The 22,142-nt window shown below is 31.1% G+C and overlaps 2 protein-coding genes across 2 annotated transcripts; both read left to right on the forward strand.

Annotated features, from left to right (window-relative positions):
• Positions 1–636: 636 nt before the first annotated feature.
• LOC147807184 (uncharacterized) lies at positions 637–1,689 on the forward strand. Its single transcript, XM_087168807.1, has one exon. It carries the CDS (start codon positions 637–639, stop codon positions 1,687–1,689), a length of 1,053 nt encoding a protein of 350 aa, XP_087024933.1.
• Positions 1,690–1,845: 156 nt separating this feature from the next.
• LOC147807185 (uncharacterized) lies at positions 1,846–4,431 on the forward strand. The gene has a single exon (XM_087168808.1). It carries the CDS (start codon positions 1,846–1,848, stop codon positions 4,429–4,431), a length of 2,586 nt encoding a protein of 861 aa, XP_087024934.1.
• The last annotated feature ends 17,711 nt before the right edge of the window (positions 4,432–22,142 follow it).

Consider the following 22,142-nt stretch of genomic DNA (forward strand, 5'->3'; position numbering starts at 1 on the left):
ATAAAAGAACTTTTGAGCTTTCTCTCCAAGGAGTTAAATTCTAGAGAACGATCTGCAATAATGAATAATGCGGATGACCTTCGACCCCTCCACTTCTCTTAATCATTTTCTACCAGCCCTAAGCAAAATATTCCCGATACTCGATTCAAATATAATAAATCAGAAAATAAAAATAAATTCATTTCCGCTTCAGAATTAATCTCTTCTGAAATAAATGAAAACATGAATAAAAAATTATGCGGCTTTTGCGACTCCTCAAAACATGAGAGTTCCGTATGTGAATATGCTAATCCGTTGAGGAGAAAAGAGATATTTTGTTAAAGAAGGGGATTTGTTTCAAATGTTTAGAAAATAAAGGCCATATTGCACGCTTTTGCCGTTTTAAGGTTGTGTGCAGTAGATGCCAAGGTAAACATCAAACTGTCTTGTGCTTTTCTAAGTTTGACCATGATATTAAAGATAAAAATAGTCCTAATTCTGAAGATAACGTATTAACGAATCAAACATCATCTGAAACTGTATATTTGCAAACATTGATTGTTCGTATACACAATAAAGGTAAAGAACACTTTATGGGGGGGAATTTATGACTCAGGCAGCCAAAAGAGTTACATTAGTAAATTTGTAGCTGAAAGAATGGGATTAGAAAAATTGGGTGAAGAAGAAATTACTCATGGACTTTTTGGAGGATCTCAATTAACAGAACTGCATAATCGATTCGCTTTGCAGTTAAGTAGTATCGATAGAAAATATAGTTGTGAGTTAGTTGCTATGGATCAAAAGGAAATCTGTACGAATATTCCCAGGGCTAATAATTTTGAGTTGCTAAAAGATCTGGAGTCAAAGGGTATATTTTTGAGTGATATTTCCCCAAAAAGTAAGGAGTGTTTACATGAAAGGAATTTGAACGAAATACATTTACTATTGGGGGCCGACGTTGTAACAAAGCTTATAACAGATCGTATAGAACATCTCTCTTGTGGATTAGTGGCAGTAAAGACCAACCTAAGGTGGACTGTAATGGGAAAGTCAACCAATCATGATAAATTTGATAGTTCGCTTTTGGTTCTATCCCTTCATGTTAATGATGCAAAAATCACAGATTTATGGGATTTAGATACATTGGGAATTGTTGATCCTTGTGAAAAACGATCTAGAGAAGAATTACAGGATCTTGCCCTAAAACACTTTAAAGAAACTGTAACGATGGATCATGACGGGAGGTATAAAGTTTGCCTTCCATGGTTCGATGGACACATTCCTCTTGCCGATAATAAATCCTTGACAGAAAAAAGATTAAAGAACACGATAAGGTCTTTAAAATCAATTGACAAACTTAAAGATTATGAAAGGGTTTTTGATGAATGGGAATCTGAGGGGATTATTGAGAGAGTTGGCGAACCTGAAGCCTCTTCAACATCGAATGTTAGTTATTTACCACATAGGGCTGTATTTAAAGAACAATCTACTACGAAATGTAGACCCGTTTTTGACGGCTCAGCTCGCACTCGAAACTCTGTTTCCATTAATGACTGTATTGAAAAAGGCCCTAATTTAATTGATTTAATTCCCTCAGTTTTGAATCGCTTCAGGGTTGGAAAAATAGGAGTCATCGCTGATATTCGGAAAGCATTTTTGCAAATATCATTACATGAGCGGGACAGAGACTATTTGCGTTTCATATGGTGAAAAGAAGGAGATCATAGAAAAGAGGTCATTTATCGTCATTGCAGGGTTGTTTTTGGGATAAACTGTAGCCCGTTTCTTTTAGCTGCAACTCTAGACCATCACTTAGAACAAGCCCCTGCGCATCTTAAAGATCTAGCCACTAAACTTAAGAACTCGATGTATGTGGACAACTGCGTCACCAGTGTCGATTCTCCTCAAGAACTGGACTATTTTCGAAATGAATCTTGTAAACTACTTGCATCAGCCAAATTTGATCTTAGAGGATGGTGTAACAACAGATATTCCACTAGCATTGCTGAAAAGGACGAATTTCCATTTGAATCTTTGAATATAAAAGAAGTACCTGTACTAGGATTGCTATGGAATACAGAAGAAGATACTTTAACTTGTGATTTAAGAAAATTGGAATTTAAGGATGAACCTGTAACGAAAAGAAGTATTCTCTCATTAGCTCACAAGCTTTTTGATCCAATTGGATTTACTGCACCATTAACCTTGATTCCGAAGATAATTTTACAAGAGTGCTGGAAAATCAAAGTTTCATGGGACTGTAAGTTGCCTGATAATATTGTTAAAGAGTTTCATAAGTGGAAAAATCAACTTTTTGAACTGCAAAACGTGAAAATACCCCGAAGATTGAGTGAGTTCATACTCCATTCAGGAAGTTTATCTTTGCATGTTTTCTGCGATGCTTGCAAAAAATCCTATGCCACCTGTATTTTCCTTAGAGTTAAAGTTGAGAGCTATGTAACCTGCCAGTTAGTCCAGGCTCGATCCCGAGTAGCTCCGTTAAAGAACATAACTATCCCTCGTCTAGAGCTTTTGGCATGTTGCATTGGAGCAAGGTTAGCAGAATCCGTCAAAAAAGATCTGAAACTCGAAGATGTAGAAACTCACTACTGGACCGACTCTATGGATACCTTATATTGGATTAAAACTGACGTACCATGGGGTACATATGTGGAAAATAGAGTCAGAGAAATCCGAAGATTATCTTGCCCGAATTCATGGAAATTTGTTCCTGGAAATAAAAACATCGCTGACTTACCATCACGTGGTTGCTCAGCAAAAACTCTTCTGCAGTCTGAATGGTGGAATGGTCCTGATTTTCTAAAAGAACCTGAAGAAAGGTGGCCAAAGAGCGAAATATTGCCAAATATCGATACAATCAATGCAGAAAAAAGAAAGACTATAGTTACTGCTACTAACGTAAAGGAGAGTGAAAAATTTTACAACAAGTACTCATCTTATTTGAAATTGTTGAGAATAACAGGATGGATTTTTCGATTCGCTGAAAATTCAAAGAAAAGAGAAAATGACAGAACCATTGGAGAACTCAACAATAAAGAATTGAAAAATGCTGAGAAAATAATTCTGAAATGTGTCCAAAAGGATGCTTTTGCCAACGATGGAAATAAGAGACTGAATTCTTTGAAAACAATTATTGATGATGAAGGACTGATCAGAATTAAAACTAAGGTATTTATGAGAGAAGATGATTTTAATTTCCGTCTTCCAATAGTTCTTCCCTCAGATTATACTGTGGTTAAAAATCTGATTTATTGGAAACATAAGCAATTAGGACATTGTGGAATTCAATTACTGATGTCTACATTACGTGAAGAATTTTGGATCTTGAAAAGTCGAAAAACTATAAGAAATGCCATCAAATCTTGTGTCATCTGCAAACGTTTTCATTCTAAACCTTCCAATGTACCAGATGGTCTTTTGCCAGCAGATAGAGTGAAGGATGCAGCCATCTTTGAAATTGTAGGTGCTGACCTGGCTGGTCCCCTCATTCTGAAAGATGGTCAAAAAACTTGGATCTTGATGGTGACTTGTGCTATAGTTAGGGCTGTTCACTTAGAACTCTTATCATCCCTCTCTACTGAAAACTTAATTTTGGGACTTAGAAGATTTATCTCACAAAGGGGAAGACCGTCAGTTGTCTACACAGATAATGGAACTAATTTCGTTGGAACACAGAACCTTCTAAGAAGCATTGATTGGGAAAAGCTTAAGACTGAATCCAATCTATCATCAATTACCTGGAATTTCATTCCCCCGTCTGCCCCTTGGTATGGGGGATTTTGGGAACGTTTAATTGGCATGATGAAGAAAATCCTAAGAAAGGTTCTGGGTAGAACATCGTTGAATTACGAGGAAATGGTAACAGTTCTCTGTGACTGTGAGAGTGTAATGAATTCACGCCCCCTGACTTATGTGTCCGATGATGCGGAGGAGCTATCACCAATAACACCAATGATGTTCCTTCAAGAAATAAGACAGGTGGGTGTTGCAGATTTCGATATTTTAGATCAAGAAAAATTCAAAAAACGACTTGCATACAGAAATAAAATCTGTCAAAATCTTCGAAAGAGATTCAGAACGGAATATCTTGGTCAACTTCGAGAAACTTCTTCAAAGACCAAAACTTCAGAAGCTCTGCAAGTTGGGGACATTGCGATAATTTGGAATGACAATGTAAGCAGAATTCAGTGGCCTCTCGGGCGTATTTTAAAGATTTTGCCAAGTAAAGATGGACATGCCCGAACTGCTAAGTTGCAAACCAAATCCGGAATCATAATCCGTCCTTTGAAAAAACTTTGTCCTCTTGAAGTCAACAAAACAACTGAAGAAAAATTGACTGAACAACTAAAGAAGCAAGCTCCTCATCAGTGTGCGCCTCTGCAAACTCGTGCTGGAAGACAAGTGCGTGTTCCTGATCGATTTGAACCCTGATGCTGCGACTTTCTCCTTTTTTTTGAGTTCAGCTAGTCACTCTACTGAACTCAAGGAGGGGAGTGTTGAGAATACCTCGATCCCCCCTAGCGGACAATAACAGAAACATTCAATTACGAACTTTTTCTCCACGAGCGTGGTATAGCTTAGAATTTGTCATGTACAACGTACAACTCTTTTCATCTGTATATAGCTTTCCCTTTTTTATCATGCTTAACTATTAAATTTAATTCTTAAACGTTTTGTGCGAAGTATTTTTCAGCCTAAGTGTATTAGTTATCTACAGCCCAAGACCTTTGGAAGAGAATACTAGGTGAAGGCAGAACAAGAAGCCGAAACAAGGTAAGATTCCTTGTTGATATATATTGAATCTTTAGAAGTCTTTGTTTAGTATTCGTTATAAATGCATTAATTTAAATATTTAGGAAATGATTACTTACAATCAAAGAAAATCCTTGTAGTACACGTTGTTTTCTTAAATCTATGAACCAACTATAAAAGTCCAGAAGCTGCATCAAAATAGATTATAAAAATCTAAAGACTTTAAATATTTGATTTTCTTGGCTTAAATCTTGAAACATTAACTAAAACGAGCAGAATTTTTTGTATGAGCACCTAACTACTTATAACGCCTGCCCTTTATTTTTCAAAATAGTGGAAAGTATTCATTATTAAATCGTTCCATTGGTTTAAATTATTTGTAGAGCGAGTCATCAGAGGAACCTCCTATTTTTAGTATTTCACACTTTAGTGGCGGTGATTCCCACCATGGGTGGTAAAAATCTCCTGTTGAGGAAGAATTTACGCTAATTTATAGAAGGGGCTCTACTTGAAATCTATTCAGCAAATTCCGAAAACGTTTTTCAAAGAGATTTTAACCCCTGATAAAATTTAAGATTTACAAGCATTTCACTACAGAATAATTTGTCTAAGCAAGACTGGGACACCCCATGGTTTTCACATCTCTCTGTCCTCTGGTCATCACCATCTGGCCATCTGGTTTTTCTGCCTGAAGGAGTTCCATTCATTTCCTCCCCCGAAAATCGTTCTTTTAACTGGAGGTCTCACTTTCCTTAAGATAAGGGGAGAAAAATTTCGTTACGTTTGTCACCAACTTTTGAACTTCCAAAGTTTCTTTCGTTCGCCTTTCATTTTTTTAGTCTGTTGTACTACTAATTTTTTCATATAGATAAATATTTTAAATTTAAAGATTCAGCTTATATTATTATAATTTATATTTAACGTATAGCATTTTCAATTACACATAAATAATATCAAATAATCTAAGTAGAAAAGCATTTTTTCCAAATAAATTATTTTAAATTTAATTGACTGTCTAAGTAAACTATTTTAAATAAACGAAATCAATAAATATTATTTTTAGGATTTGTTTTCTGTTTTTATCATCTTATTATAAAAAAGGACACGATTTTAAACAAATACGCTATGTATTGCCGAGGAAAAAGGCATTGACTTATATCTATATATTTGCTACTCAAGAGCTATAACATCATACATAGTACTACAATACACATTCAATACAATTCTACAATATACATTCTTAATGCTAGTACATATTCCATACTTTTGTAATCTAAATTATGTTATTAAGTTAATTATTTTACTTTTATATGTAACCATGATTTTTTGTGGCTATTTTAGTGTTTTTTTTTTCCCTTGTGCAATATTATAGTTTGACTCTGAGTTACAGTTTCAATAAAGTCTTATAATGTCTTGCTTGTTTATAATATTGGGAACTTCAATATTTATACCTCTTACTCGTGAATAACCCTTCTGAATGAACATTATTAAACTGTTTATTTTATCTTCGTTTATACCTGGAAAAAAAAATTTTTTTTTCGTTTTCCTCAAAAAATTTCACGTTAAGTTTGTGCTTTATTTTTCGTTTTTAGTAGAAAAAATGAAATTAATAATGCACTAAAAAAATAAAATAAATAAAATTCCCTGTAATTTTCTATAATAAATAATGAGCTTACATTTTGTCTTTTCATTTTATCAGCGATAACTTAAATTCTTTCTATTACAGCTTTGACGTATCGTGAAGCAATAAGAAGCTACATTTTAGAAAAAAATAAGTTTAAATTCCTTTTAATTTAAATATGGGAGCCGCGATGGCTCAGGGGATAGAGCGTTCGCCTTGCAATGAGGCGAACCGAGTTCGAATCCCAGTTGATACGAATTCCGCACCCGGCTTGCACCGACCACAGTGCTGACGTGAAATATCATGGAAATATCCTCAGTTGTAGACGGATCATGGGTTAGAGTTCCCTTCCCGTCAGGCTAACCGTAGGAGATTCTCGTGGTCTTCCTCTCCATGTAACGCAAATGCGGGTTAGCTCCACGAAGGCAAATTTCTCCCATTTCTCGATATAGGAGTTCCCTTGTCTTCTGGATTGGGTTCAAAATTACAAGGCTACGGAATTAGGTCGGCTGTTCAACGACGTTTATAAAATTAAATATGGGGCTAAAAGTCTTTTTATCAAAGGATTTTGATCGACATTAAATGTTAAATATTTAGGAAATTCTCTGAAATTAAAAATATTTTTATTGGAAAGTATCAAAAAGTTAGTAAAGAGAGTCATAATTATAATTATTAAAAACGCTGCATTATTCTTTATATTACGATATTATAATTAAAATTTGGTTTTTGCCGAAATCATCGTAAATATAATAGTAGGAAAGAAAAAGCTACTTTTAATTACTGATTTATTTTAGTATTTATCTTGAATGTATTCATGAATATAAAATTTTTTTTTATTTATTTCGAATCCTCTGTTGCTCAACTTGAAAGTATAATGAAAGAAAAAGTGTCTAGTGAATGAATGCAGAAACGTGTATGAATTGTTATTACACAGACGTCAAGTTGTTTAAAAAGAGGGGGTATGTGGAATGTTTTTTTTTTCTTATTTCCCCCATTTTTTTTAATGTTGAATCCAATATAACAACTTAGATTTCCCGCGCTTTTCGAGTTATGTAAAAGCGCTGGAAACCTTGGCCCTCCTATTATCCCTAACTGAGGTGGTCTATGAGTTTTCAAACGAAGTTATTAAAAAAATGAAAAACAGTGGGAGGTTAAAATTGTTTAACGCTCGTCACCTACTTTGTTTTTATTATTAGCGGTTCGCTTTCATATTTCACTCCCCCAGTTATAAAAAGAGTTCCTCGAAAGAATTCGATGTCTTCTTTTCGAGCCCTCGAGGAAAGGTTAAATGTTCGATGCTTTTTTTAATTCTGCCATAACTTGAAAAAAAAATTAGTAAAATTTTTAATTAAAAAAATAATCTTTGATGTTGATTGATTTTGCGCCTTTTTGAAATAATGCGCCCATGGCATTCGCCATACTTGCCATACCCTAGATACGCCACTGTCAGTAACCCTGATGAAAAATTTTTTATGGGAACGTGAAGGATATTATGACCCGACTGACTTATCAGTCAGTATTTACTGTACTGACATCAGTCACTATTTACTGCATAGGAAGTCTCTGGCCTGCTGGATTCGAACTCTCGTTCTCACGAATGAAATCCAACCAGGCTATCCCGGTCATTTATATATTGATTTAAAACAATGGCTTTGGCTAAGCAAATGAGAAAATTTCATTTTTTTAAATTCCTCTAAAATAAAAATCTAATTAAATAAAATCGGAAATCAGGCTTCATAAGAATTGAATGTCGCATCTTTAATGGTTACATTATACCCGCAATACAGTGCAGATGAACACACAAATTCTGTGATTCTTCTTGTTTCCCAGTGGCGCCATCTGTGGCTGAGAATTCGAATTTCACCCCACCCATAAGCCTCACCCTTTTATATGGTGGACCAATTCATACATCCTTTCATTCATTCAAAGATTGTAATTTTGACCTGAACCAGAGAACGATCAATCTCCTATTCAGTAACCCTGAAGAAAAATTTTTTTATGGGAACGTGAAGGATATTATGACCCGACTGACTTATAGTTCATCAGTCACTATTTACTGCATAGGAAGTCTCTGGCCTGCTGGATTCAAACTCTCGTTCTCACGAATGAAATCCAACCAGGCTATCCCGGTCATTTATATATTGATTTAAAACAATGGTTTTGGCTAAACAAATGAGAAAATTTCATTTTTTTTAAATTCCTCTAAAATAAAAATCTAATTAAATAAAATCGGAAATCAGGCTTCGTAAGAATTGAATGTCGCATCTTTAATGGTTACATCATTCCCGCAATACAGTGCAGATGAACACGCAAATTCTTTGTATTAAATATATAAATAACATAGTTTATGATAATAACAATTGATTCGTAAACCAATACTCACATTTGCTTCTCATTTCCATGTTCATCAATTTTTGATATCTAATCTCTGTGATGCCTCACTTAACTGTCATTTCCAATTTACAGAGCAGATTCCAAATGGCATTGCCTTACTAATAGGATTCATCACTCATCTGTAACTATCGAAATACTCCACATTTAGTAACATCTCAAACTAAATACATAATAGCTTACATTAATATCTGGATAAAGTAAGCAGGACTTATAAGCTATAGAATATTATCTCAAATCATAAAACTTTTTTGATGAAATAATCATTTATTTGAAATCTCGAACGAAATTTAAATTTTTTAATAAAAGTAATAAATTCTAATAATCATGTATGATATAATAAAAATATTTTTAAACGTTAACCTCAAAAATATTGTTTAAATTAATTAAAACCATTGTCAACTGTACTCTTAAAATAAGAGTATTTATGTTTCTTTTACTTTGCTAAAAATTTATAAGTATCCGCAAAATAGTATTTCGGTAAAGACATTGATTAATCTAAAAGCTTTTATTCACCATCTTTTTAGAAAAAAAAGAAGAAAGAAACATACCCTCTAGGAAATTTTGCTATACATCTCTTACGTCATAGCAGAACAAAAGACTATTTCTTTATTTTTTAATGCTTTACTCCATTGCTGTATTCCTTTTTTCTTTAATGCGTTTCTCCATTGAATTCGGCTTGATAGATATTTAGAGAATTTATACATCTTAATTCCAGATTACAAATTATTGCATCGACGTATAGCGCTATCAAAGGCTGCACCACTGCTACCAGTTGAAAACAAATTTTTTGTCATCAAAAGCAAATAATTATATCTGAAGAAAATTGAAATCAGTACAAACGGATATTTTACCGAAAGGTGAAACAAACTTCGCAAATACTTTCCATACCGTTGAAAACACGAAACACGGTTGAGAATAAAGTGAATAGTACTAGAATTCTAAGAATTAAGTGGTTATAAATCAAAATTTGACAAAATATTAGAAGTGATCATTATTATAATCTCATATTTACTAATAAGTATTTCAGACTACACTGTATTTCAGACTAACTGTCAATTCTATAAAAAAAATCATATTTTTTACGGAAAAAAACTGTTTAAAGATACTCATTTTTTTCTGTTTTTAATCGTTACCCGCGTGCTGCAATTCTTTTACAGACTTTTTTCATATATTTGACATTTTAAAGCTGTTTTTCACAAGCAGTTTTCTCTGTTTTGCAACCTAATCATAAACGGATTAAAACTGTCTATTCAAATTCTAGTTTTTTTCCATGCAGCTTTACTAACCGTAATCTTTCTTTTTAACCGTAATCCGTTTCTTCTTTCGTAACTTAATCTTTTTTTTAGATTAATTTAGATTATTTTCTATACTTGCTCTTGCATTTCAAAAATTATTATATGGTTTAGAACACAGTTTAAATGAAATTGCGATTCATTTTCATTGCTAAATTGATACTCTACCTAATTATTATCTTAGATGCAAGTTTTCGGAAAATGAAAATAGTAACAACTTTCATATGGGTGGATACTATTGTTTTAAACATTTTTACACGTAAATATGACCTTAATAAATAAGACTTTTAAATTAAAGAGTGATTTTTCTTTATAACCAAACATATGAGATTATATTGTTCAGAAAATGTAGCGCTCTCCTCCTAATGTGGTGCCCCGGTTTCGAACCCTTGCCTTGACTGGTCTTGCGAAGTTTTCTCTCAGCTTAACACAATACTGAAATAGTTGTTTTATATGTGTTTTTACTAAAATAGCATTACTTTTCTGCTTAAAAACTGGAGTCCGTTTCAAAATAACAGTATTTTTCTGCGAAATAATCAGCTTTATGCTGGCACACTAGCAGACAGTTTTTACTGTAAATGTAACAGTTTCTTAACATGTGTACTCGTGCTGAACCGTTGTAAAGATTGACAGGGAAATCCATTTTTTTTTGGATTCTAAGACTAATTTTAGAACACAAGTTTTTGCTTTTAAACATCATAGACTAAGCATTTAAAAAGGAAACGTTGTAAAAGAAACTGCGTATCATATATTTGAAATATATCACGTGTAAAATGCACTACATTAAATATTGATGGATATATTATAGTCAGTACCATAGCAAATACAACATTATTAATATAAGTATAACAGCTATAAAGTAATTATTGCACGATTGTATATTGAATCTCTCTATTAATGCAAGCACTGAAACGTTAGGTATCAAATTCTGAAGAGCTATATTCCTTTATCAAAAATATTATAAAAATTTAAGATTTTACAAATACCTTCCCTAAATAAGAAACTGAAAAGTTTATTCATAATTTTATATTGGCTTGAATAAATGGCTTGAAGAGTTAAATTATTAGCATAAAATTTCTATTTGTGAAGAAATAATTGACTTTTTAAAGCATATGTGCTTTATTTTGTCTTCATCTTCGAAAAACTATAAAATTGTATAAGCGAAAAACAATAAAATTGAACGTTGATTTTTAAATTTATTAATATCTTCACTAATCCTATAGATAATAATGTTGCAATACAATTTATTGTTTACCCTTTCTTGACAGACAGTTTTCAGAAATCACATCATACAATCTAAATCAACTTTTATATCAGAAATTTAGAATGTAAAACTCTAAAAATGAATAACATTTGTAAAAGTTATCCTGTATAAACTCTCGCATTTTCCTTTAATTGGACGTCAGATCTATTGAATTAAGACTCTTTCAAAAAATTATGTACTTTTTAGAACTTTACAACCAGGCTTTTCTTATAATTCTTCTTAATATAAATAAGTCTTCACTCATAGATATAATATTAAATAAACTTGAAATTATTTACTAATAATTTAATATTTTACAAAAATGAGAAAAAAAATTGGTTAGTCTGAGCTCAATTCATAGAAAAAAAATTTAAAATCTAAGAAAAATCATACTTAAGTATTTCCTTGATGATTAATTTAAATAAATTAAGAAATGCTTATCTTAACTAACCTCCAGAGATCATTCATTTATCATTACTAATCGATTGTAATAAAATATTTTCGAAGGGAAATGTCAGTAGAATCGGATAAATGTCTCAAAATCAGATATTCAAAGAAGTATGAAAGAAGCTTTTTTAGATTAAAATATTCCAGACATTGTAATTTCATACAGCAAAATACGGATTTTTTTAGGCCTTATGGTCGAAACATTGATCGAAAATGGGTGCAGTTTTTACGAAATCAAAAAAAAAATCCATGAATGTAAGCAATATTTTCTCGTATTTTAAGAAAACCCATATCGAGTTTTTACTCTAGCTCTAATATTGATGATGAAGAAGATTTGGTTTCAGTAAAAAAGTGCATTACAAGAAAATCTTTAAGAAAGAAATAAAGCAATAAATATGATGTACGTATACTTTAAACGTTTTTTCTTCAGATTTTTTGATCTGAGTAAATATTGGGTGATTGATTTCCGATCTCATTATGTAAAACACAGAAATACTTTAAAAACATTTCTTGCAATATTATTTGAATGAAATAAATAAGATTTGTTTGACTATATTTTTCATATCAGAACAGTAGTTATATGTATCAATATTATTGAATAAATATGCACAGCTTGCACTTATGCATAAGTTTATTTTATATTTACATTGTAAACAGAATAGAAATAAAATTAAAGTCATAATTCCGATAATATCTTTATGTATAAATCAATAGATTTTAGAATGAAACCTGAAGAAAAATATAAAAGATAGTTACATCTACTTGCTAATTTAAAGTAAACAAGTTTTGTTTTAAATAAATGTTCACAGCTTTCAGTTCTTTATAAGAAGGTTTATTATTCATTTTCATTGTAAACAAAATAGGAATAAAATTAAAGTTACTATTTTGATAATATCTTTAGGTATAAATCATCAGATTGTTGATTAAAACCTAAAACAAAAACTTTAAAAAATAGTAATGTTCTCTTGGCATTTCTAAGTAAACAAGTTTCGTGTAAAATAACAATACACAGCTGAAAGTTCTGAGTAAGAGGTTTTGTTTTACGTTTACATTGTAAACAAAATTTAAATCTAATTTATTATAAACTAATAAATATCAACATAATATAAATATGACTAATAAATATAAATATAAGTTATATTATACATGCACTATATTTTATTTCGATAATATCTTTAGGTATAAATTATCAGGTTGTAGACTAAATAAAACCTCAAAAATAATCTTGAAAAAATATAGTCATGTTCCCTTGGCAATCCTAAGTAAACACGTTTTTATGTATGCACAAAAATAGAAACAATATGCCAATAACATAGGAAACAATTAAATTGATTTTATTTGAAATGTCATTAAGTATAAATCATTAAACTTTTAGCGTAAAGCATGCCATAGTTATATGAAAAAAAATTAATGGAGCTATTTGTATGTTTGCAACCGATAATCGCAATTTGATATTAACATAGAACTTCTACCATTGCAAAATATTTCGAGGTGCTAAAATATTTAAAAGGAAAATTTATCTTTCCAAAAGCGTGTACAGTTGGGAATTTCAGAATATGTTTAACCATAATATCGTTCAAAGTATGTTGAAGTCTCAACATGGTGTTAAGTAAACGTATCATCGTGAAAATAAATTCTTCTTAAAATTGTGAGAAAAAAACTGATGAATGCAAGTAACTAATATGTTGAGTCAAATTTTCGCCAAATTATAGCAGAACCAAGATTGAACTGATTTTTTGAAGAGTTGGAAAATTGTGATTCAGAAATTTAATTTTGATAAATAAAAAAATTGGCAAGTGCATTGCAAATATATCATTAGTATTATTATTAATATTTAAAATTTAGTATTTGTTTTGCTTCACTAACTTAAGTAGCAACAAGAAAATGACGTTAAAAAAATAATTTAAATTTAAATGATCTTTTTTTTAATGTTTTTTCAAACTGCTTCACAATAACATAAAATTGCATATTGTTTGATACTACCTAATATAAAACATCATCTTTTTTTTCCTTTTCGCAAGTTAAATGCAGTTTAAAAATCAAACCACATTTTAATCATGTTGCTTTTCTTTTCAAGACTATAATTACATAAATTGTGTTTTAGATTTTTATTTAATACTTTGTATGAAACATTTTTATTTTTTTCTCTAAACATTGAAGATTTCATATTGAACATAAACATTATTTTCTATTAAGACACATTTTACCTATAGAATTGTATATCAAGGATTTCCACATCATTTCTGTTCAAATGCTTCAAAACGTAAGAACAGAATATCAAAAATAATCTTGTAAAAAACGGTCGAAACTTGCCATATTTCTTTAAAATATAACATTTTCCACAGCCAAAAGTAAACGTTGCAGAACATTAAATAGAAAGCCATACATTTTCGGCTATAATAAAACAGACATCATGGGCCTAGTTTAAGAACATTTAATGTTTTGAAATCCCCAAACATTGAAAAAATGACATTTTTAAAAGGATGTACAGCTTTAGAAATGATAAAGAAAACTGCTTTTTTTAAGTAAAGTAATAATTTTTAAATACATTTGTTTGAAGTATTCTCTTTTATGTCATTTTTATTCTGTTTCAATAAAACACGCTATAGCTGTGAGGGTATCACAAAATTTATACATAAATAAAAAAATAAAAATCTCTAAGCAATTACTCAAAATCATTTAATTTTGTATCTCTTCATTTTATATTTATTCATTTTATAATCAGAAATACCATAAGAGAAATAATTCTACAGCTGTGTTCAGTTTTTTGAAAATTATCGCACAATTAGAAAATCTCATTTAAAATTACATCAAATATTTCTCATCCAAAATGCTTTTCATGATTACCGATTTATCTATATCAATCTAAACAACAGTTCATATTTCTATTTATAGGTGAACTTTGGAAACAACTGTAAAGGAAATTACAGGAAGATTATCTAATGGGTTTTTTGGTTTGTTAACATCTGAAAATTTCTGGAAGGATTTAAAATCTGAAATCAGAAGAAATTAAGATGAGAAAATTAAATTAGCCTATAGCTTGCACAAATTTGAAGGTTTAAAATGGAAATTAACTTTAAAAAAAATAAAAGTGTTAACGGAATTAACTGTTAAGGCAAAAACAAAAAAGGTTGAAAGAAAAAATGCGTGATAGACAACCATAGCCTATAGGTATAATTTCATTCATTTTGACAGTTCATAATGCCATTCATTTATTTCCATTCATTTTAACTCCATTTAAATTTTCAGTTAAAATATTTTAAAATTTATCAAAATAAATTAAAATAACATATGATTCAAACATCTATTTATCATTTGTTTTCTATAAACATTTAGCGGATACCAAAATACAAAATATTTATTTGGTAAAAGTTAGGCATAGTATTTTTTCGGTGATTAATTTTACAAAGTATATTATGGAATAAAAAAGCATAAATTTACAAAGTAATGGTTACCCTTTGTACTTCAAAAAATGAGCTGTTTGCAACAATTGGTTGAAAAAATGACCCCCACACTTGCATAACACTAACGCAAAAAAAGATTTTTTTTTCTCTTTCTATTTGCATAATTATAGACGACTATTTAAGAAATTCATAAAGATGGTTTCTTGAATCAGAATTTAAATAAATCATTAATTGAACCATGAAATCTTTCGGATATTAGATAAGAGGTTGCCTATACAAAATACGAGTGTCACAAGTAACACGTACTAATTACATATTGTATTAGTAGAACTAATTGTGGAATAATTCAGTTTCTCAATAAAATACAAGATAAATAAAAAATAGCTTTTTCTGAAGAAAATGTGCTGTGTTTTAAAAAAAGGTATGGCCGAAATAAATTTTTAAGTTGAAGTTAATTTAACGATCTATTTGAATTTAGTTTAAAATTCAAGTTCAAGCTCATTTCTATTCTAGATTCATTTTCAACTCTCACATAGAGTTTTTACTCTTAAATTGGAATTTAGGAATTGTTATTTTCTCATTACTATCTAATGTTTAAGGGAAAGAAAGAAGGAATTCCAAAAAAAATTTCTGAATGTTTTTTTTCTTTATAAATATGTGTCTGACAATTAATTCTAATTTTAATTAAACATTTAACATAAGCAACGAGTTTTATACTACTTAGCTTTTTCCCGATGTAGAAATCTATCCTCTAAGAGACCACATTAAGCTGAGCTATTTCTTTTCTATATTTTATTTTGTTTATTCCTTCGTCCTTTGAAATATTTACTTTACGTACTCATATTTTTAATTTCAATTTTAAAGTTTATTGCTCCCTTACATGGGAAAACAAACTTCATGATAGAAAACTTTTGCTAATAAAGATTAAAAACAATTTTTACTTAACTGATTTTTTTTCATAGGCAATTATAGAAAACTAGTTGAAATTTTATATATTTATAGATAATGGAATTCATATTCATACGGAATTCATATTCATTTAGAAGACAATAGAATTCATATTCATAGACTAAGAATTAGCAGCCGCCTATGGCCACCTGATTGGTCATCTTTCAAAATTATCTCGTGCAACATATAAACTTAAGTAGTGAATGCATCCAACTGTTTTTCAATATTCTAATCCTTCAACACCTCCTCCAATTCTAACATCTTTATTAGTTTTGAACAATATATTAACCATATTTTTTTCACCGTCTAACTGCTTTCCGCTGGAAGTATCTTGATTTTAATTTTAACTATTTTCAAGAGATGTCTGCGATATTTCGACAGTTCTCTATGCATTAAATTTCTGAGATAATTTAATATCTACTAGGCAGCTATTAAATCACACATAATACGTTAAATATGAGTTCGTGATATTGCAGAATAGCAGGGAGCAAAATTATTAATATTATTAAGCTATTTCCCTCTCAGTCGCAAGGTAAGATAAGAATAAACTTCAACCAAATGCTCAATAGCGTGATGCACTACTTCTTCTCGCACCCCTAGAGCCATAACTCGAGGATGAGCATTCTTTAATATATGTATTTCTATTTGCTCGAAAAAGGCAAGTTCTGACCCCTATAATTTGAATGGCAGCATAGCACTGTTTATGTTTAAAACTTTTTAACCATTTTAGAAAGGGTCAAAATCAAATCTAAATAAATACTTCGTAACCAAGTTTTTAATTCCTTAAAATAACAAAATTATTCCAAATAAATACTTTGCGTAAAACTAACAATTTAACACAACTTAAACTATTATTTGCGACTACACAACAAAATGTATCTAATACTTAACGTATAACTAATTTTTTACTTAACGTATAACTAATTTTTTAAAACTGCATAAATTATTACTTAATATAATTTAACAAGAAGAATAATAACTACAGTGTTGCCAATAGATACAAAAATACCCGAGTTTACGGTATCACATAAGAGAAACATAAACAAAGAATACAAAGGTTTCATGGCATAACCCATAAACAAAGGTTTTATGGGTTATGATGGGAACTTACGATCAACATATTTTCTCCGTTTCTATAAGAAGTAGTGTTTGCAATATACAACTGCCTGTGTGTACTCCCATGTGTACCTTTGTGTATGTACACCATGTATATTTGGAGCTTCAAGTACCTTTCAACGAAGAATGGCATCGAATAATATCCTAATTTCCTATAATAAAATTCTTTTGTTCAGCTGAGCTCTACTTCTATTGTTCTATGAAGCATTGGAACGAGTTAAGGTGTTTAGCATTTCTGCTAATGATAATAGTAAAAAACGACTACATTATTGTGGTGAACAATTTCCTAACACTTTTGTATTTCATCCATTTGTTTGAAAAACTTAGTATGCCAGCTGAAGAACATGTCGACCTAAACACTACTCGACTACATTATTAGGGTAAAAAATTTTATAACACTTCTGGATTTAATCCATCTTGTTGAAAAACGTGGCATGCCAGTTGAAGAACATGTTAATCTAAATACAACGTGACTACATTGTTGTGGTGAACAATTTAGTAACACTTCTGTAATTCCTCCATCTTGCTGAAAAGCTTGGCATGTCAGCTGAATAACATGTTGACCTAAACACAACACGACTGTATTATTGTGGTGAACAATTTCGTACAACTTCTGTATCTCATCTATTTTGCTGAAAAGCTTGATTTATCAGCTGAAGAATATGTTGACCTAAACTCAATCCGATTACATTATTCTGGAGAACAATTTCGTACAACTTGAGTATTTCATTCAGCTTCTTGAAAAACTAGACAGTTCAGCTGAAGAACATGCTGCCCTAAACACAATACGACTACATTATTATTGGCGAACAATTTCGTATCACTGCTGTATTGCATCAATATTGCTGAAAAGCTTGGCATGTCAGCTGAAGAATATGTTGACCTAAACACAAAAGGCAATGCGACAAATACATAATTACACTGAGGGCCAGTAACATTGATAATACACATAAAACGCTTGAAATTTTGTCTGGAATAATTATTCAGAAAAGATAGATAAATGAATTTAGACGCTTAAGTGTAATGTGAGGGCGTGTCATTCTTAACTGGTGCTGTAATATTTGTAATATCAAAATTCTAAAAATTACGGTTGTTCTTTTAATCCGCAGAGAAATCTTTAATTTAGATTCAATTATTTTATTATTATTACTTATTTTTCGAGTCGTGATTATAGAATCCTTCAATAAAAATTTCAATTACTTTTCAAACACTCAAATCTCTAACATGAATACAAATTTCAGGCACTTCCTGTCCTAAAGTTTGTAAGACTCTGCAACCAAATATATATCTAACTAGAGTGCTTACATATCTACTTGATCACTATGCTTGATGACAATATAAGGTTCAATAATTTTCTGTTCACTACAGGCAGGAATTATTGTCATTTTATAGCCAGTGAGAAATAAGCTTCAATAAACTATAGACCCCTTTCCGACTCAATATGGAGCTCAAATTTCTCCTGAAAATCCATGTTTGATGTCAATCCAAGTTGGAGTGATTTACTGACTAGTACAAGAACAATATCACCAATAGCAGTTTTGACAACTTTCCAACACAAACACACACATATAGACAAAACTATGAAGAAGGTAATAAAATGGAATTCAAAAAACACTTTTTTCATGCAAACGAAGAGAGAGAAATTTTTTTATTCACGTTAGAAACGAAAAATGCTGTATGAATCACTTTCTTAATTAACTACCTTCGGTCCCGCAGTGGACTGATTGTTAAAACATGGTTCCCAGCAGATCACCGAAGTCAAGTATCACTGGCTACGGTTAGTGTGCGGGTGGGTGACCACTTGGATCAGTCTGCGTAGGGACCGAGGGTGTGCGGTATTGATCCTCGTTAAACTGTTCTACCACAAAGTGCTCGACTTCGCGCAGGTCGTTGAGCTACCGAAGCGGGGGTGCCATCCCCTCTGCAGAGGATCAAAATTGTGATGGCATGTCTTCGGATCATCCTCCGGGATGTTTCCCAGACCGTCGCCAAAAGCCCGTTGTGCAGCTCTAGTGCGACGTAAATTAACAATAACTACCTTCGACAGCATAAATTTCCTCACGTCTTTTGAAAGTGATACGTCCAGTGTTTTTTGGACTGTCTGGTATAAATATAATTATGCTCCACTAGAAAGAGTAACTTTCCAGGGAAAGATTAAGTCTAATAGAAAGATTTAATTTTATTATATCAGTATCTCTATTATTAAAATGCAAGTTAACTGCGAATAGTTCCACTGGGTCAGTAGCCATGTTTCTATTAAGTGTTAAATTGGTTTTAAATATTACACTGTATTTTGTAGAAGTAAGGATGCAAATAAATCTTTAAAAAGCGAAAATATAATAAAAATAAAACATATTTATAGAATGCAAAGTCTCATAAAATTCAAAAAAAACAAAGATCAATTTCAAAAGGCATCGAAATATATTTCCCTCATAAATGAGTTTTTTTAGTGATAAACACATGGAATTTAAAAAAAAAGAAAGGGTATTTTATTTCGCTTGAATCTCAAGAATGTTAGATGAGAAAATGATCGATCGAAATTTGATTCATCTTTTTAAATGTAAATTTATATATTTTTACTCCTAAATAAACGTTTCTTTGATACTTTCCAAAGTCCATATAAAATGAGGAGAAAAGCCTATAATTAAAAAAGTATGTTTCTAAATAATTATTTGTAAATTCTTATTAAATTAAATTTTCAAATAACTAAAAAAGAATAATTGTAAACGTAAGGAAAAGCACGAAAACCTCCCACGGTGAACCCAATGGCAAGGGAACTCTAACCCATGATAAATCTACCATTGAGGATATTTAACATCAGCACTATGCAAACTGGTAAACAACGTTAAAGAGCGCAAAAATATTATTAAAAGCAGACAGCTGTTTCGGATGCTCAAAGGGCAACCTTCATCAGTGCAACGGAAAGAAATGAGAGAAAATAGGGTAGAAGGATGACGAGTGAAAGGATGACGACGAATGGGAATCAAGGAACAAAAAGATGAGGGGGGGGGTAGTTAGGTTTAATCATAGATTTCCAAACAGGAGAAGGATAAGGAACCCTGGATAGGTCATTGACCTATTCAGTGTTGTGACGTCACCTTTCTCTATATATTTACCCTATTTTCTCTCATTTCTTTCTGTTGCACTGATGAAGGTTGCCCATTGAGCATCCGAGACAGCTGTCTGCTTTTAATAATATTTTTGTGCTCTTTAACGTTGTTTACCTTAGTTTGTATTTTAGCACAAAGGTCACTTGTGTATTTATCAGCACTATGTGATCCGGGGACGGAATTCGTATCGACCAGCCATCGCTGGTATTCGAACCCGGTTCGCCTCATGGGAAATCGAACGCTCTATTTTCTGAGCCACTACGTCTCATCCTTATATGTATAAGAGTGTTTCGCAATAACCACTCGTAATGTACATTTTTAGATTCCTTGTAAATTATAAAGACAACATTTCATATACGTTAGGGTTCAGAAATTAATATTTAAGCAAGGAAACAGTAAATATTTGTCAAATTAATGTCTTTAACGATAGGAGATAACCGAAAATAGGTGACAGGCGGGTGTCAGACCCTTCATCAAATTTCTCCTGATTATGAAGCTGATTTTGATGATCTTTTCCTCCATTTTCCTGACCATTTGTGGATCTGAAAGCTCAAATAATTATTTTATCTTTCAGGTGTATGAATCAAAACCGAGTATAGCTCCTAGTGAAAACAAGTATCAAAATAAATAGTGACTATCAAAATTAAATTAATGAACAAGGTGTTCAGTAATTACATGAAGTCATATATGTTTTATTCAAGAAATTTTCAAAAAATAAAATATACAAACCATAGCTCTTGACCTAATACTTGAGTGAGATGAGAGTTGATCATGAAAGCTGAAATTAACAAGATTAATATGAGATCATCAAAACTGATAATTACAGAGAATAAACTGATAATTAGTTGCGTCAAGCAGGAAAATGGTTATACTTGAAATAAATACTTGTTATAAGCTTATAACTAAATTTAGAGAATAAATGAATTTATGACTAAAATATAAAGTAAATGTAATATAACATTCAAGAATTGCAACATTTTAAAGATTCAATTTAATTTAAGAAAATGATAATCAACGTATTTTCTCAGAATAAAAATGGTTTTTTCAGATTTATGATCCTAATAATTTAAGCACCAGTAGGTTCTAGTGAAGCACCACTTGAAAATTAGATTGCTTATTTCGTTAGATGATTTTAAGAGACAAATACAAAATTTGAATGAAATCAATTTATTAGTTAAAAGTTAAAAAAAAATAGTGCGTGGAGTCCCTCCGCGCGGAAGCAGTTAAACTTCGCAACCTGCGACGTTAATTGTAGAAGAATCAGCAGTCGTAGAAGGATCACTAGTTCTATTCAACGACTCTTTCTCCTGTACCACTCGCTTCCGTGCTCTGTAATAACGGTAATATTGTGCATTTTTCCCTCGTGGACCAGTGGAAGTGCTTGTGGTTGCCTCATCATCTCGCCATGGAAAATATATTTGTATTAATAATGTATGTGAATGCGTCATAATGTAATTTCAGAAGAGAAAACCTAACAATCAATTGATTATTCACAAGAGACGTACCTTGACATAACCTTAAATCCGTCGCATTGTCCGTGGGATTGTTTTCACTCATTTTTTATAATTGTTATCCACTAAATTTGAAAATAAAAAATACTACCCTATTAAATTATATGTGTATCAAACTAAACTAAAAAAATATTTATAGAAAAGCAACACTTTTATGACTTTTATTATTTTTATGCTAGTGAGAACCAAAACAATATGGAAATGAATGAGGGAAAACTAAATCCTACCACGTGATTTCACGGCCAATAAAAATGTAGCGTTAAACGTTTAACTCAACCTTGTTGGAAGTCGCATAAGAAGTATA

The sequence above is a fragment of the Parasteatoda tepidariorum genome, chromosome 7 (assembly GCF_982258835.1).
Source record: "Parasteatoda tepidariorum strain Cologne lab strain chromosome 7, Ptep-v5.0, whole genome shotgun sequence".
Classification (NCBI taxonomy): domain Eukaryota; kingdom Metazoa; phylum Arthropoda; class Arachnida; order Araneae; family Theridiidae; genus Parasteatoda; species Parasteatoda tepidariorum.

Coding starts and splice junctions, on each gene's coding strand:
- LOC147807184 (XM_087168807.1), top strand. CDS start 637: ATGGGATTAGAAAAATTGGGTGAAGAAGAAATTACTCATGGACTTTTT.
- LOC147807185 (XM_087168808.1), top strand. CDS start 1,846: ATGTATGTGGACAACTGCGTCACCAGTGTCGATTCTCCTCAAGAACTG.